General features: G+C 33.5%; 2 protein-coding genes across 4 annotated transcripts; one reads left to right on the forward strand and one right to left on the reverse strand.

Moving 5' to 3' along the window:
• Positions 1 to 780: 780 nt before the first annotated feature.
• On the forward strand, positions 781 to 5932 carry LOC122595678 (GATA transcription factor 24-like). 2 transcript variants are annotated; one of them, XM_043768098.1, is made up of 7 exons: positions 781 to 1474; positions 2182 to 2265; positions 2357 to 2490; positions 3834 to 3935; positions 4414 to 4519; positions 5429 to 5500; positions 5574 to 5932. In XM_043768098.1, the coding sequence occupies exons 1-7, from the start codon at positions 1037 to 1039 to the stop codon at positions 5670 to 5672; spliced, it is 1035 nt and encodes a 344-aa protein (XP_043624033.1). In that variant the 5' UTR covers positions 781 to 1036; the 3' UTR covers positions 5673 to 5932. The 2 variants fall into 2 exon arrangements, with proteins under 2 accessions (XP_043624033.1, XP_043624034.1); XM_043768099.1 differs by having other exon boundaries at positions 788 to 1474; positions 5577 to 5932.
• Positions 5933 to 7589: 1657 nt separating this feature from the next.
• On the reverse strand, positions 7590 to 16972 carry LOC122595530 (dynamin-related protein 3A-like). Of its 2 annotated transcripts, XM_043767902.1 has the most exons (21): positions 16386 to 16972; positions 13385 to 13667; positions 13261 to 13289; positions 13060 to 13161; positions 12866 to 12934; positions 12731 to 12790; positions 12534 to 12647; positions 12278 to 12326; positions 12061 to 12170; positions 11459 to 11551; positions 11255 to 11347; positions 11034 to 11171; positions 10737 to 10850; positions 10562 to 10657; positions 10352 to 10403; positions 9871 to 10010; positions 9629 to 9775; positions 9028 to 9080; positions 8838 to 8937; positions 8336 to 8561; positions 7590 to 7846 (listed from the first exon to the last, which is right to left on the reverse strand). In XM_043767902.1, exons 1-21 carry the CDS (start codon positions 16800 to 16802, stop codon positions 7830 to 7832), a joined length of 2502 nt encoding a protein of 833 aa, XP_043623837.1. In that variant the 5' UTR covers positions 16803 to 16972; the 3' UTR covers positions 7590 to 7829. The 2 variants fall into 2 exon arrangements, with proteins under 2 accessions (XP_043623837.1, XP_043623836.1); XM_043767901.1 differs by lacking the exon at positions 7590 to 7846 and having other exon boundaries at positions 7885 to 8561; positions 16386 to 16970.
• Between the last annotated feature and the right edge of the window lie 1624 nt (positions 16973 to 18596).

An 18596-nucleotide genomic window follows, 5' to 3' on the forward strand; every position in this document is an offset into this window, starting at 1 on the left:
TTGTATTATTTTTTAGTGGATTTTAATTATATTTTGATTATCTTCATTAAACTATAACAAGTTTCTAGCATTTTTTTTTAAATATATAAAATTAACCATACCGGTAATACAAGTGTCAAGCACCACACCGGTACGACTATAATTCTGGTATTTAAAACATGGCACATAGTGCATTATTAAGTGAAACATTGCACTTTCAGATTCTTTGATCCGGATGACTAAAAAATCTATTTAGATGGATTAAGCTTTGATTTGGCTTTTAATTTTAATTTTTTAGAATAATATATTACAGAGCTTGTTACAAATCAACGAAAATAATCAAAATACAATTACAATTCATCTAAAAATAATACTAAGTATATAACATTTCATAACAAGATATAAGTTTTAAAGTTTACAAACAACAAAAAATAACATTAAAATAATTTTTAAAAAATTCAAAAAAAAATGAAAAAGCTAACGGTAATGAACAATGAAAATACGAGACAAAGTACCGGGCTCGACCGGCCGGTACTCGGTATTACCAATAATACATATTGGTCGGTACGTCCCGACATGTACTATGTAACAATTTATTTTTTAAAAATAATTGCTTCAGGTTCATTGCTTTAACTTTTTGATACATAAATGTATAACTGTTACTTTTAAAACATTAAAGCCAAGTGTTAGATTAGTCGTTTTTATATATGAAAATTTTGTCTTATTTTCGTGAGCGGTGAGTCTAATGAGATTTTAAGAAAGAAAAAAATGAACATTACAATTAAGTGATGCACAAGATACAAAGTGATTAAGCGTTCCCCACCCCACCAATGCAAAAAGACCCAATTTAATCTATCTCGTAATTAATCCTCCTTCCCCAATCCATTGGAAAAATTAGGGCTCCAATAAAAACCTAACTTTCCTAATCCCCCCACAGAATCATCAAATTGAATCTATATCCATATAGCAATCGATCCTGCCCACAAAATAAAATAACATAAAATAAAAAAGTTGACATTTTTATTAAAGGGGTTTTGTTTTTTAACCTTCCCAAAAAATGTCAGAATCTGATATCAACAATCGTCATCATCATCCTCATCCTCATCATCATCTTCATCATCATCAACATTCATCAAGTATTTTTGAAGCTGTAAATTTACAGCCAGTAAACTTACATAATAATCATAATCAAGGAATTCCTATAAATAATAATAATTTACAAGATGAAGAAGAAGATGAAGAAGTTGGGAATGGTGGGGAAGAAGAATCAATAGATAATCCTTACAATAATAATAATAATAATCAGAATAATTTGCAGAATAGTGTTATTGAAGCTGGAATGGAAGATATGGGTGTTCATCATCAGCAGCAGCATGCTTTATATGTACCGGATACCGAAATACAGCCGGTGGTAAACACGGGTGGTGGTGTTGATCAGCTAACGTTGTCGTTTCAGGGTGAAGTTTATGTCTTTGATGCAGTTTCACCCGAAAAGGTTGTTGCTTTTTTTATTTTGGAATGAATGTTATTAGGATTTTGTTTACTGTGCATTGGTTATGGTTATGTATATAATTCAGCAAGTTTTGAGCTTTTTTATGTGGGTTTTGTTTTTGAACAGTTGTAATGTACGTTTTTGTTTGTGGCGTTTTGTACCGTCTAAGTCGTTTTGTAACACACTAGAAAGGGATAAAGACTTGATGATGACAGTCCCTCAGTTCAAAATTTGGTTTACACATTGAAAAAGGGCGCACGGTTTCAAGGGTTTATAATGATTGCATTTAGATAGTAGACCAAAGAGAGATTTGCTTTTGCGTTTTGAAGTGTTTAGAATCTAGTTTTGTGAAAAGAAGTGTCGTGGGAGGTGGACACTTTTTTTTTCTTTTTTTTTGGGGGGGGATAAACTAAAATAGAAATTTGACATTACATTGGGACGTAGTGAGTACTTATTGTATGTAAAAATGTTTACTTTACTTTTAAAGATGTTAAATTTTGTATAAAAATGTGTTATCTAGGGATTATATAATGAGTTAATGACCCATATATTACACATTGCCATGTTTATTGACTCAATGTTACAACCATGCTAATACGGCACAATCCCATAGAAAGTCATGATGCGTCATCATGAGAATTTATGATTGATTTTGGCTTTTGGGTTGCTGTTTATCTACGAAGGTTTTTTTAATTGTGAAAATTATGTAGGTGCAAGCTGTGTTATTGCTATTGGGTGGGTATGAAGTGCCAACTGGTGCTCCTACTATGGGGCTTCCTCCTCAAAATCAAAGGGTATGAGTACATCAATCTGTTGTATGCAGTTTTGAATTTCTGCATTAGTGTTAATTTCAGTTTATTAAGGTCTTTGGTGTAAATAATATAGGTTTTGACTGAATTTCCTGGACGGTCAAGTCAACCACAAAGAGCTGCTTCATTAAGTCGGTTTAGGGAGAAGAGAAAAGAAAGATGCTTTGATAAGAAAATCCGTTATAGCGTACGGAAGGAAGTGGCCCTCAGGTAATAGAACTACTATAGTTTACTGATTGTTTACATGGTTGCTTTGTTTGGATGTTGCCATCTTGAATTATATTACTTCTTTGCTTATAGTATCTGTCAAACATCATACACAAAAAAAGAATTTCAATGTGCATAGTTGTAATGACTTTCATGTAATTAGTTGCTGTTGTTTGTATAGCTCTTGGAAACATTCTTACAGGACTGCTCGATCAGTTAGTCAGGCAATTTAATTCTTGTTGGAGTTGTAAATACCACAGGCTAAATACACTCTTTAACCTATCATGTAGAAAGCACGCTTATTGTAGAAACTGTAAATAGCATGTTATAAAACTGATTAACATAACATCTACTTTTTAAAGTTTTTTCATCAGTCTGGAAAACGTGCTTCTCCGACTTCTTTATGCTAAGATTTTATATTAGTTAGAACTTAAAGCTTGAATTAACCTTAGCAGTAAGTATGAGAACCTATTGTTAGAAGCTTTTACATGGCAAATGATCTATTGTACTTTTCGTTGTATTCATTGTTTATAAGTGTATGTATCTATTTGTATATCATATGCATCTGTCAGTTTATGCCAAATTAGTTTATGTAATATTCAATTGCTTAATCTTGCATCAGTCACACATGGTATTAGTCTCAGGGTTGAAACTAGACATCTTCTCCAGGATAGGCAAACAAAAACATGTAGAACCAGCAAAGTGAAATAAACAGAACGAATAGATAGATTAAGTAAAACTTGTCGGCCTTAATCATATATCCACATGGTAACTATGATATTAAAAAAATAATCAGATAAATATGGCAAAGACATATTACATCTAAGGTAAGGCTACAAGAAATCACAAAGCTTTTGGGTTTATAAAATATAGTATAAAACTGTAAAAGTGTGCACACATATTGCGAAGACCGCTGTTTTCTTGTTAACTGTTGTTTCCATTGTTGTTGCACGCTGAACCTAGAAAGAATCAACAGTAAGGTTTGTACGATTAGGTTTTTAGTTTCATCATAATTCAAACTATTATGATGTGAAGCTTGTCATTGTTTTACAATATGGACCCTTAGTTTTGTTAACATTGTATATTTGGCTACGATTGTAATCTTTGGATCTATAGACGTTTGATCTTATTGCATTTGTCTATACCTTCCAGTTAGAAACTTCTGACAAATACGCAAGTTATCATTAAGTTGCCTTTCAAATAAAAAATAGTTGGATGGTAAAACTTTAAAATTTTTATAGGTTAATCCAGCAGTTTAACTGTTATTTTGTGTAATCTATTTGTAACCTTCTTTGACTTCTACCGCTTGTTTTGACCTTTATATCTGATGTGTACATGTACTCCAGAATGCAGCGTAAAAAAGGTCAGTTTACATCATCCAAGGCTATCAATGACGAAGCAGCTGCTTCAGATTGGAATGGTGGTCCTGCCCAGGATGAAGAAACCTTGTAAGTAACCTTTTTTTCATGATTGTTTTGGAACTTCTCGTCTATGTTACTAGGTTGTTTTTTATCCTTTGAGCCTGATATAATGCCATAAAGGTGGTGAAATCGGTAGGGCAGTCAGGGTTGAGTAAAAGGTCAAAATGATTATTGTTTGGTAAAGGTCTTTCTCTGTCGACCTGATATTGCCACTTCTACTCCCTTAAAATACTATTGGTGTTATGCTGTATCTAATATGTTGAAAATTTTATATTATTATGATAATACTTTGTCTTTTAAGTAAAACAATTTAACTGGTTTTATACTAGCAATACACTCTCGGAAACTTTCGACTTATTTGACCAGTTTGTAAGCTTATATGTTTATGGACTAATGGAGCAACATCACCACCTCTAATCGATTTGAATATCAATTCGTCAATGCCACTTTTTTAGCCAATCTGCTACTAAAATTTCATTTGCTTGTTTGTATTACTTTTACGCAGATGTAGACACTGTGGAATCAGCTCAAAATCCACTCCAATGATGCGCCGTGGGCCTTCTGGGCCACGTACATTGTGCAATGCTTGTGGACTCAAGTGGGCCAACAAGGTCTATATCCATATCACATACTATCATGTTTTTGTTTATTCTATATCCATCTTGTTTCAAAGATTTAAACGTATGGATTTCTTAGTCAGACCATTCATTCCATACCGCATCGTATTCTTTATTCTCTAGTATTTGTCCGTGGGGATCGAACATATTGAAACTATTGGTTCTGAAGGGCTGTATGGACCGTGTCAAAAATGATTTATGTTTTTCAATGTTCAGAGCTAGATAACCAGTTGTGGTAAAATGAGTTATCGAAGATGGTGTTTTGGATGTGCTTTTGCTGTCTGAAGCTGTAATATTTAGATAGTAAGATACCAGTGCTTTGAAAAACTGAGAAATTGGTTAATAAAATAACCAGAAGAACACTATATTGATTCAAAGATGATACGTTTTGTATATGGGGATTAAATTATAACATCTGATTTTTATTTTACCCTTCGATCATCAGTTATGTACTTTTGCTGCAGCTGGTATGGAAACTGATTAATAGACCCCTAAATCATGAGATTTGTAGCAACATAATCTATTTCTTCAAAATGCTTCTGTACAAATAAATCCATCGATAGTTTTTTCTAGTGGTATATCGTTTAAAGATTGCAGATAGTATTGAGCATAGATCAATCACAAGAATACATATTGTATATGCCAATGAGGTAATTATATGGTTTCTTGCATTCTAATCCTTCTAGCTTGGTGAGACTCGAGACATGACCTAAGGACTTACTGGCCTTTCGAATTGTTTAGAGTAATAAAGTTTGGACCTTCCTCTAAGAATATGCTAAGGCATACTATGGGTCTATTGGTCAAAGCTAACTGGTCATTCCAACTTTCCTTTTCATTAATAGTTTTTTTTTCTTGTTTTATGATGTGATGATTGACTTTCATTCTGGATATTGCCTTGTATAGGGAGTTTTACGAGACCTTAACAAGGTATCGGCACCAGGGGTTCCAGACCCGACTGGAAAGACTATTGAGCAGGTACGTTCATTTTTAATAATTGTAATTTTTACCTAGATTTCATCATTCTTAATACCCTACTTAATTTTCTTAGCAGAGTGACAGAGAAGCAAATGACACTAATGCTGTAAATGTGAATGCGATGATTGTATCTAATGGAGGAGACAATTCGGGTGACACCGTTGAAAGATGAGGAGTTTCTTCTTTTTTCGTTGTAACTTGCAACCAATCCGGATATTGAAGAAAAAGGTGTCAAATAACAATCTCACAGTAGTTACAAATATTGTAGATATTTTATTCAAGACTTAAGGTACATGAGATTGCATTTTTACATAGCATTTTTCAGTTGCTTTTCTTATATAGATCTGGGATGTATTTTCTAAATTGGCAATTTGTATCTCTGGTAGCTCACTTCATTGAACATGAAATACATTTGAGTCATTTGTTTGGTCATCATCCCCTCTTTATTATGATTAAATCTGAAGGTCAGATCTCAAAGCCACTCGGCAAGTCGGCATGCATAAGTAGGCGACCCCTTTTAAGTTAATGCAAGACCATCGCACACATTAGCTGTAAACATGTTTGCAAGATGGTTTTTGAGATGCAGCCGCTGATGAATAGACTTCTAAATAAGCACTTTTCCACATCTGTATTCTCGTAATATCATTAGAAGTTTAATGTGGGGGTCTTAGCTGAAAGACAAGTGGTCCCATGGTAGATTTTTCTTTAGCCTTCGTTGTTTTTTTAACATCAAGGATACAGAGTAACAGAGGTACGAGCCTATAGAACAGATCCTGTTCAAGTACTACACGGTTGAAAAGACATCAATCGTTAGATACAAAATAAGTTTACATCATGATTTTGACCTAACATCAATTTATTTTGTCTTTAAACTTTCTACATCTACTTGAAAGCCATAGATTCGGATACGAAAAATATTCAAGAGAAACTCTTTATACAGTTTTGACCTTACATTAATATATTATTTTAGTCTTTGAACTTTCTAATTTTCAGTTTGGATATGTAATATCTTAATTAAATTTTTCTATTTTCATTGTTTACCATGGACTTTTTCTTTTTACTTCATATTTATCGATCATCTCTCGACACAAAAAGTAAGTTAGTAAAACTTTGTTTGATATCTGAATTCTCAAGCTTTCAAATGACATGGGTTTGCAGCCAATGTTAGCAGGCCTCCCTTTTCTCTAGATCTTTGTCATAAAAAAACAGAAGATAAATTATGGAAAGTTATATAATTTTTTTTATCACAAATATGATTTACTGGTTTATACAATATGCTCTAAAGGTTATGTTATATAATGAATGAAAAATGATAAATCCTATTAAAAATAATAATCTAAAAATCCTCATAACTATTAGATGGAGAGACGTGCCAAAATCAGGGGATGAGATTAGGAAAGAAAATTAGTTTATAACACCTGTCATGTTTTAAGGCTGAAAAATAATAAATCCTCCTAACGAAATAACCTAATAATCTTCCTAATACATTAAGAAGGTGACAAGTAATATCCGCTAATTCTCTTTCCTAATCTTGCCCCCTAATTTTTCTACATGTTATCATCTTGTTGTTAGAAGGATTTTTAGACCAACTAGTTAGGAGGATTAATAGGTTTTTAAGAGGATTTTTAAGCTAGTTTTTAGGATGATTAATCATTTTCCATAATGAATATATCAATGTTTGTAGTACAAGTATCACTTCCTACTAAACACAGCACACATTGTACAGGAGTACAGGACTCTACCAGAAGGTAAGGCACCATATGCTTTGCCAATAGAATTGGTCAGGTTGAGTCTTGACTCTTGATCTCAATAGGATCCAACTCAGATTCATCAATACTCTGATTGATTTTTAGAAAGAAACACACTAGGTTTCAGAAAGTAGACGCTTAACCAACAAAAAGGATTGGAGTTGGATCCGGGACTTTGATTATAATTAGGACAAAATCTTTGTTAGCAAATCATCAAGTTAGAAGAAGCCTTCTCATTTACATCTAAAGATTGGCAATGTAGTCATGATTGCCTTTAAAAGAGGTGAAACAAAAATCACCCAAACTCAACTATCAAGTCTACATAAGAAAAATTACACAAATAACCAAAAAAAAGTTGCAGTTTACTATTATATTAAAGCATTTTAAGTATAAGAATTGCCTGTGAAGCAAAAAACACAATAGATTTGGTCACTGGAACAATATTAAAGCTTTCTTTGAATAAGAATTTGGTCACTGGAACAATATTTCTCATTTCCCAGATCAGACAACTGTGACTTGCTTTTGGAACTATTTGTTTTTCCAGATAGTTAACTTGGTTCGCCCAGTGCATTCTCAACTAATCAACCATATGACAAACCTATCACCAGCAGATGGTGCAGGTTGTAAGTATTCATGAACTATAACACCACTTAACGGGATTCCATGCACAAAATCAATCACAAGAAGTTGGTACAAAATCAAACAAAAACATGACAATTTCTGTCACCAGTCAGCACCAAGATGCAATCAACAGTACAGTACCAATAACAAACACTGGGTATGAGACTTATTTTCCAATAATTAAATGCTACAATTTTTTGGAAAGGCGATGATCAAAAAATATGGAACTAGTGTTCCACAGCAGATGCCCTGCTCCCGTCAGAAAAACAATGCAGTTATGTTATCTATATATTTGTAATGTAACGATGATTTTTTAGATTTACCAGAAACAGCTCCAATGGAGAAAAAGAACTACCATGAGCGTATGAAACCATACTAATCTTATATATTGTCACTTGTGTAAAGCTCATTCTTTGAGTTTACTCGACTGTAGGATAAAGACCAAGAAGTGAACTGCGACCATTACCATTGGATTCTACATTGCCATAATAAGGTGACTGCAACTCTCCTGAATGGGATTTCCGCGACCTTTGGTTCTTTGGAGAAGCTGTATAATCAGCTGAACCACTACTTGACGTATAGAATGACGATGTTGGAAGACCATGAATCTTTGGAAGGCCAGTTGTGTCATTATTTGTCAAGCTGTAACCCCGCTCCACGGTTTCTGCTTCTAATGGTAGTTCATCCAACGTCTACAACAACAAAGATTAGGATATAAGAGATAAAGAATTGCTGAAATCATTTCAGCAATTGATACTATGATCAGTGCAGATCAAAAATCAAAGTAGAATTGGTAAAATGGACGGGGTAATCAGAACAGGATTAGGTCAAGACAGATGATCATCAATGGCAGGTCAATATGAACCAGGTTGTACCAACCCAGATCCCAATAATCCACTTTATTTAATTTCAGAAGTACTAATGTCATAAACCTTATGACATATGAGATTAAAGATGGCAAAACTTACCCGAAAAGCTTGCTGAAGAACACGTAGCATATCCCGGGTACGTCTTCGTTTCGTAGCAACTTCATCTGGTTCTTGTAACATTTGCTCAAACAGATCGTCTCTGTCCATATCACATGAACAAACACACGTGTCAGATATTGAACTAACAATTGTACTCTGTTGTAACCAATATTTACTAAATCTTTCTTACCTGTACAACTTCTTAATAAAGACATTGTGGAGTTCTCTCTTGGTATGGTTAACCTGATAATGGATCAAGAGAAATAGATTGTTAAGTGGACTATGTATATGCTGGAGCAATATAGCATAATAGAATCTTTTTGTACACAAGACATAAAATCCATCCTCTGGACTTTGCATGTCATGCCACAATAAAATAAACTACATTAATCACATTATGACTTCCTCAAAGAAATTTTGGATTGAAGATCTCCAAATTGATCATAAGTCCATTGTTACTATATTAAAAAGACATTATCCACATTGAACTTCTCTTGCCAATAAATAATTATCATGGTTGTAGATAAACTAATAGAACCGGTTTTTTGTGGACTATAACTTGTTAAGACCCCTATGCATGTAATACTATATAAACTTGCAAACAGCATAATATATTTCACTTTTCAAATATATAGTGTTATGGATTTCTAAAAAGCAAACAGGTATAAATGTAATGCTAACTTTCAAAGAGAAGAAACATCGCTTTTTTAAACAGCCCAAAATGAAAGGGTGGCATTGAACACCGGGGGGGTGGGGGGTACTTGCAAACAAGGATAGAAAGACCAAATTACCAGAAAGTGCATAATTGCCTTGGGCACAGAGTCCTCAATGTTCTTTCTGACAATGTCATAATATGACCTTAACAATAGCTTTGTAACATGGATCTCAATACTCTCCTGATCAGAATGAGTGTCTGAGGGCCTCAAAACTGTTGGCGGCTGCATTGAAAAATAAATAGATATTAGCAATATTATTCTAATGAGTAGTGTTCAACAATTTCTTATGTCATTGAACGGGCTATTTAATCACATACCTCCCTCAGATGGATCAGTGAAAACGAATGATCCATAGCCTGAACTGGATCACTAAACAGTTTGTTTGCAGGATTTTCCTTGGCAGAAATTCGATTATCATAACCACCAAAAAGTGATGAGATTCCCCAGCTTGTGCTTCCTAGAAATATATAGCCATCAAAAATGGGTAAAGCATTTAGAATGTAGACCCAAAAATACTATTCACCAAAGAACCCATTTTGACATGTAATATAAGTTACCCATTTTGACCCACTACCCAACCTACCCACCATGTATCTTGATCTTTCCACCTGCAGCTTTAATACTAACAGAACTTCAAAAACCTAGAAATTCAAATAGCAATAGGGAAAGCTAAAAAAGGAAGTGGAACAGTGAAATCTGGCAATAGATAATACTCGATGTATTTCTTTACTGAATCAATAAGGGAAAATAAATTCCAAGCCTGTAATTGCTTTCCTAGGTTTTACAATGAAAGCTTACCGCTAGCTGACTTCTCAACCTCGGTGACTGCCCGTGACCCAGGTTGATTATGCTGTAATAAAATAGCGAAATAAGGTACTTGCTATTAAAAATTAACTAATTAACCATTTAAAAAACTCCCAAACACCCAAATTTTTCCAACATGGTCTCATAATACGAAAAGTTGAATAAAATGAACCATTAATCAAATGAACATCACAAAAAATGAACCTGTTCTGTAACAATCCCATTGATTGGCCGGGCAAGCATTGCTCGCGACTTAATACCTTTTTCAGATTGTGGAGCTTTTTCAGGCTCCAATCCATCCTGCCAAATAATTAAATTAATGTTAATGAATGGTGCAAAGCTAAAGAATTTCCAACTAAAATCAGACAATAATAATTACCTTTTGCCTTGAAAGTGTTGTTGCAATCTTCGAAGATTTTACTTGCTGCATTGCAGTTTCTACTGCTTTACTCCCACCAATAAAATTTGGGTGTGAAGTGTTTATGTAGTCCATCTGTCAAAAACAACAATTGTACATCATCATAGCTTTCAAGCAGCTCAGCTAGTAATTATAGTTCTTTGTGAAAATATATTAACGAACATGTTGTATTTCACACATATTAGTTCACATGACTCTCTGTCCTCATAACATAAAGTCTTGTGCCAATAGTGATGATGATGGATGGGGAAAGTATACCTCCATTTCAACAATGTGGCCAATCATAGTCTCAGAAGGCTGAAGCCCGTCTCTTAAAAAATTCCCAATAACATCATCCATCCTCTTCCTGAGGACAGGAAACCTCTGCAGCTCATTGACCATACACCTATGGCTCATCTAAGACAGTAACAGATCAGTCATCACCCATTGCAACATGCCAACATGTCATCATTGAGATAAGATTTTTAAAAGACCTTTACCTTTATCAACTCATCATAGATAAACCTTGCACACTGAAGGCTTGGATCTAGCAACCGACCAATCTGTCTTCTGATAAGAACTTCAAATGGAACCTGCATACACATAAATCAAAATACTCGTATCAAGATTATAATCAAAATGTAAGCACTTCATGATAGAATTCACAAAAAAGTAAGTAATGCAGACAACAACGTAAGACCTACTTCAGGAACAAATAATGCAGATCTAGGGCCAGTTGCATTTTGTATGGCTGTTCGAATATCATCATCAGTCAGATCTTCGCAAGGATCTACCTCCTGCAGCAGTAACTCAATCAATGTCAGCAGTCAACGTAAGACGTGAAGAAATTATGGTACCAATTATTGGATTTCATTTACAATGAAGAAAAAGAAACTAGTAAATAATGTGCCAAGCATTCCTACACAACTAAATAACTGCAAGCTGAGGGAGCTATACGCTTTCACGGGCGTTCAACTACCAAAAGTGCCAACGGGACATATAAATGTAGCAAAATCGCGGGTGGATTAACAGGTGAGTTTATATTGCAGGTTGATTAACACACTCTTGTCCACTATTTTATCTTTATAATAACTCGTGCAATTAATTATAATTGCAAATAATACACTGTTAGAAGATAATAAAGTCGGTTGGATGTATTAATGGGTCAAACAATTCGTCAAACCCATCACCCATTCCAACTGTCTGAGATAAAGCATAACCCAGATCAACCCTGTCATAACTATATGGTTTTTAATTGCAGCTTCTAGTGGATATACATCTTGGATGAAGTCAACTAAAGACACACCTCCAAACTCTTCACAAATATTGACTGGAAAATATAGTGTATTCTTGCTCCTCCCGACAACTCAGATGTTGACATCTCTTCATTCTTCCCCTCGATCATTGAAGAGAAGGCTGTTAATTCAAATCAACAAAAAAAAACTCTGTGATCCAGATCAGATACATATAAAAGGTATGTATTATTAGTTTATTATGAATAGACACTAAAAAAGCTGCATCACCTTCCGAATACTTAGAAAGAATATTCAGAAGAAGAGCTCCCATGCCAGCCTATAAATTATTTAAGGTCAATGTTAGAAAGGCACAAACAATCTAAAAAATAGAAACCAATACCTTTATTCAAGATATATATGCCGTATAAAAGTTAAAAAGCTGCAAAAATTAAATATAGGAGATAGGTCAAATTGTCAGAATACTTCTTTTGGATAACTTGTTTACCTTCGGCTAGAATAAAAGTTCCGTGAGTAAATTATATACCTTTGACTCTGTGATTTCCCCATAACTAGCATGTTCTTTAGCTACAGAAACTAATGCAGCACTGATACGTGACTTCAACCCGGGCAGCACTGTTTTGATATGTTGCACCAAAATCTGAGAAGACAAAAGTTAGTCGCATGTTTATTGTTCCACGATATAGTAAAAACTTTCCACCTTCCATTATACAGCTCTCTTACCTGGTTTAACTTTTTTGCCAGTTGCGGCACACCACAACGATCTGCTAGCTCATTATAAACCTACACATTATGGGAATTTGTTAAACCAGCTGGCAAATCATTTTAGATACATAGTCAGAGAGGAAAACGCCATACTGGACGACTGCGAAAGAATTTCTCCTCAGCAATTAGAGCATCTTTGATAGTCCGGTTGAACATTATGTCCTGATTTATAAACAAATGTGGCAATTGCAGTGAAATAATTAGAGCAGGCAAACAAAGATTGAAAACAAAAAGTTACCTATTGACTACGATTTACAGAGTTAAAAGTTGGAAAACAAAAAGGTTACCTCTTGACTACGATTTACAACACCAATAAAACCGAGTCGAAGGGGAATAACTTTCCCAAGCAAAAAATTCCGAGCATCTGTACCTCTGTCCATGATATCCAACTAAAGCCCCAAAAAAATACCACAAGTCAAAATAAAAGAAAATACTAGATAATGAAATAGAAAATAGAAAAATAAAACTATAAGATCATGTAATAACACCTTTGTAATAACACCAATTGTGCGATAACCTGGCATCAGAAATTAAAAAAATACGCTATGAGATAGACTTATTCAACGAACGATTAATGTACTGAAGTGACCAACAAATGACATAAGCGCCTACCATCAGGATCTGCATTTCCAGCAATCTGGAGCGCATCTGAATTAGCAAGATCAGAATTTGCTGGTGTGACAGCTAAGATTAAACAGCTGGGAAGCTTAATGTATGACATTATCATTGTCCTGATACGAGCTTCAATGTCAGTTGGCTGATCACCAACGGGAACTTTTGTTATACCAGGTAAATCTACCAGGGTGATATCAAGTACATTAGGTGAAAAGATCTTTAAACGGATCTGCTTGTCAGAAACGCCCTTGTTTCCACCTGCTTCCCTATCTGTCTCGGCCTAGATTAACCAGTCAAGCAACTAAAAGGTCAGTGATCAAACTTTACTTTACTTGCAGCATATAGAAATTATCATTGTTTTATATAATTGATAATATCCAAACTATCATAACTAAATTGCGTGAACAACAGCTAAAAGTCAAGCACGGAAGTGATTGATTTGTATAAATCAGATAATAAAAGAAACCACTATCATTTTGCCCTTTTTCTGTTTGGTTGGTTTTCAGTTTACGCTTTTAGCCTGTCCCGACTGCTTTAGAAACTAATAGTCATGGTTCTAGCTGTCTGATCATCATATCAGCTAGCACACAAAATACGTCTTCAAAAAAGATAGCCGAAACTCAATATAAAATATGGTACCAATATCATCAATCTTGGATATCAATTTGAATAAAATGTGGGTAAGCATGCATGATGCACCTAAAAAATGACTATAAATAGATAAGACCATTAGCAGTTGGAACTGTACTGTTACTGATTGACAAATGAAGAACTTAACTAATAATAACTTAATAATTATCTTTTGCATAATCATTCTGTAGACAATGGGTGATAAAGTTATGACGTCAATTAGATTACCTCACTGTAATGTATAAACACTAAAATTCCACCCACAACCTTATCTAATCCTTTCCTTTTTTCAACAAAAAGGTCAAGAATATGATTGATTTTATTTTCTTTTCAGATCTCTTCCTTTCTCACCTACGGGAAAAAAAAACCTTGAGAACACACTTAAACATTTTTTTCATCTGATAACATAAGCTACTCACTATACTTTTTCATAAGCAGTTAAGTTAGATACAAAAACAACCGAAATGCATAGCAGTATAGGGTAAAACTCATCCATCTACTATGAATCACAAAACAATCTTTACTATAAATATAGATATTAGATGATCTACTGATCTGTTCCCTCTGTTCCCTCTTTGACATCTCTCACTGCCACCCTGAGAACACATTGTCATGTATTAACATAAAGCTACTCACTATACTTTTTCATAAGCAGTTACAATAGATACAAGAACAATCAAAATGCAAGGGTAAAACTCTTCCATCTACTATAATTCACAAAACACTCTTTATTATAGATATAGACAACCAACTGATTCATTCCCTCTTTGACATCTCTCACTGCCACCATTGTCATACATACATTCATACCTCCTTCAACCATATCTTTAAAAGGACAAAGTAAAAATTACCAGACAACAGAACAGAAGAAAGACAGCGACAATGAAACTTTAACCCATTGATCACAAGCCTCAAATGCATTGAATATGCCACTGAACCAAACTTTTATTCATGAAAAAGATTTTTAAACTTAGAAGATTACCCAAGATTGATTATTGAAGCAATGCTTGTGGTGAATCCTAATTTGATCTTGCATGATCACGCTTCTAGAACATACTTTAAAGTTAGTTTGCCACTTGTAACTCATCTCAAAGTTGCAAACCCAGCCACTCCAGATATTGTATATTACTTGTAAAAGAACTTGGTATTGATATTTATCCTTCAAATTGACTTGCCTAACTGACAGTGTATTATAGTTTACAACACCGTTTACTGTATATACCGAAACAATATCTCAGAAAAGTGAAAAACTTAAAATCATTACTTTTCTCTTTGTTTTTCCTCTCAAGTTGCTGTCCAAGGAGGCATAAACAGAATGTGCATCTAAGAATACACCTGATACTTCTTAGCAACAAAAAGAAAAGATCTGGTCAAGAATAAATTATAAATTTCACTAATACCGAAAGCGATTAACATGAGATATACCGAAAACAATCTCATCTCAATTTAATAACCGGGGGCACCTAACCAAATCAAAAGTATTCATATGACTACGTGCCAACAGAGATGTAAAACTTAATGACCAATTTAACCAATTCCATCACAACCTTGCACTACAAAGCATGCAACTGAAGACACTCAAAAAATATTGTTCCCATCTTTTTTTCCCGTGAAACAGCTTAAACATAATAGACAATAGATAATTAGCTTGAAAATTCAAACTGCTACAATTAACATCTATTAAGTAACTACCAGTTCAGACTTCCTTCTTTTCCTGGACACCGAATATGCACAATTCTGAATTCTGAAACCTCTTCCAACACACAAACACACAAAAAAAAAAACATTTGCCACAAGTAATCTGATTCTCTGAAGTCTAAACCTAAGTGACTCTCATCTAATATCATTATAATCGTGTTACACCAAACTAATTCTAGACATAGTGATAATTTTTTCATATAATCTATGTAAGGCAGATCCTAAAGGCTTAATACAACAACTCAATAAAAAAAAACAAGTAGCAGCTTATAGCAATAATAAATTAATAATCACATTAATACAAATACAAGTTTAAAGCACAAGTGGAACGGCGTTAGTGTCAGTAGGTGCCTAAGTGAAGCGATTAAGCAATATAACGAATCTGTGCTTGTATATAAAACAGAATATACAACAGGTCTCACCAGTCATATCTCGAGTTCTCTAAACCTAACCAAATCGCATTCAACTTCATTTTATATTGTAACATCAAACTACTTCTAATTTAAGATTTATAATAAGTGACCTGTAATCTAACAAATGAACATCCTGAATGCTTAATACACAAATTCAATATCAACACAAGTATCAACATATAACTATAATAATTACAATACAACGCAACAATATGTCGAAATAACGAAATCGGTATCGTAAAAAACAGATTAATTACCTGAATTTCGTTACGAATATCGTTGAAATTATAAAACCGCTTCCCAGGAACATGCAAAAACTCGCCATACTCTTCATCAGCACCATCCGGTTTCCGTTTCGTTTGCAAAAGCTGAAGCACAAGCGGCCTACGAGTACAGATATCCGATCCACGTGGCAAAAAGTCACGGCCGACGAGCGCTTCAAGGACACTAGACTTACCGCTACTCTGGCTACCAACAACAGCAACCTGAGGTAGCTCAATAGTCGATGAGCTACCTAGCTGAGCGAAAATATCTTGTAACTTATTAACGATCGGAATCACGTTGTGACCTAACGGCGCGGCGGCGGCGTTGGATGATGACGGTGACGGTGACGGTGGCGGTGGCGGTTGGTGGTGTTGTTGTGGTGTGGATGGAGCTAGTGGATCGTCTGCCATTGGATTTAAGAAACAGAAGGAAACCCTAGATAGAAAGTGGTTTGAGGGATTCAAATAGAAAAGGAGAGAGGAAATAATGGGGAGATGATTGTTGTGAAGAGAAAGGGGGGAAAGTGATGTTATTCGAGTTTTGGAAGGGTGGAGATTTTAGATGTTTTTTGAGATGTGTAGCGTGTACCAAAAATATCTCCCATGTGACTGGAATATTTGAGTTCATTTTTTATTTTGTTATCTCCAGGGTTTTTGAACTAAAATAGGTTACATTTTTCGTTAATTTGTTGGAAAAAAAATCAGATTAATATTGAAAAAAAAAACTTGAAAACTTTAGCATTTTAACAAAAAAATAATAATTAATATTGATGGTTATTCATTTATCATTATATATATATTTTAAAAATTATTTATATGAGGATAAAAAAAGAGATGAGAGTTTGAGATAGCTAAAGAAAGTAAACATTAAGTTTATGGTAAAAAAAGCAATAAGAAAATAAAAATACAAAAAATATGATGTCATATCTTTTTAAAAATTGTGCTAGCAAATGATGAGTGCTTGCCATTTCATTCTTTTTCTAAAAATAATTTTGTTTTATTAATATAAGAGATTATTCATCTCCTTTTGATTAATTAAAATTTTAAAATTATCATAATACTTTTCTTTTTTATTCAATAATTTAAATAGTTTTACCTATTTATCTATAATACCCTTAATAAAATAAATTAAAACATAGATCTTCCAACCCTTAAAAATCCATATTAACCCCTCTTATATCAATTAATTTACATTCACCGATACGCCACACATCGCCGTCACACTGCCGCCGTCGCCGCACCTTTATTGCTACCACCATAACCACCACATCGCGCGGACATTCTTCTAGTATTTATTATAGAAAAAGTAACACTAATGCTTAAATATTATTTATAATATAAAATACATATCATTTTATTTAAATTTTGAAATTTCACACCATCAAAACCCAATAAAATACTATAAAATAGTAATGAGATTTTATAAAATCATGACTTAGACTTTTTATTGTGAATTTAATTTCTCTTTGGAATTTTCAATTTCTCGTTGTGATATTTAGTTTATCGTTGCGATTTCAAATTTCCGTAGTTATTTTCAATTTTAGGTTTCAATTTCAATTATTTTTCAGTTTTTATAATTTTGTTGCTATGATCGAGGCACACATATATGTATTCGATAGTTCATAACAATCTATAAAAAGTTTTAAATGCATTTTATTTTGTAATATGTATGAAAGTAAAGATTATAATAGGCGGTTATATATGTATTGTTTGATTTCTTTTTTTTTTTTTTTGAACATCATTAGATTTAAAATAAAGAAAAAAAAATCAAGCAAGGCATTAGAGAAAAACAAAGTTAAAAAATAACACAGAGTTAATATGTCACAAAGGCCTTGAAAAAAATTATTACAACGATTAGATAACCATAAAAAAAATAGAGAACAAAAATATCATCATTGTTGTCACACTTCGCTCGAAAACAGCTACCATTCCGATTTTTCTTACAGAGTCACCATCAAACAAAAATTATATATGTATTTTAGTTATATAGTTAGATATCTTTATCAAAATAATTAAATCATATGATAAGTGAGCGGCAACCCTCTGGTCTCATATACGGTTTTGGTACCTTAAAATGCTTGATCCATTTAACTTTACAATTATATTTTTGTTAATTATTCATTCAAAATGATAAATTAGTAATTATATCACTTTTTTTTTTTCCTGATCCTACCATATGTGGAAAGAAATATTGGAGATTGGTAA

The sequence above is a fragment of the Erigeron canadensis genome, chromosome 4 (assembly GCF_010389155.1).
Source record: "Erigeron canadensis isolate Cc75 chromosome 4, C_canadensis_v1, whole genome shotgun sequence".
Classification (NCBI taxonomy): domain Eukaryota; kingdom Viridiplantae; phylum Streptophyta; class Magnoliopsida; order Asterales; family Asteraceae; genus Erigeron; species Erigeron canadensis.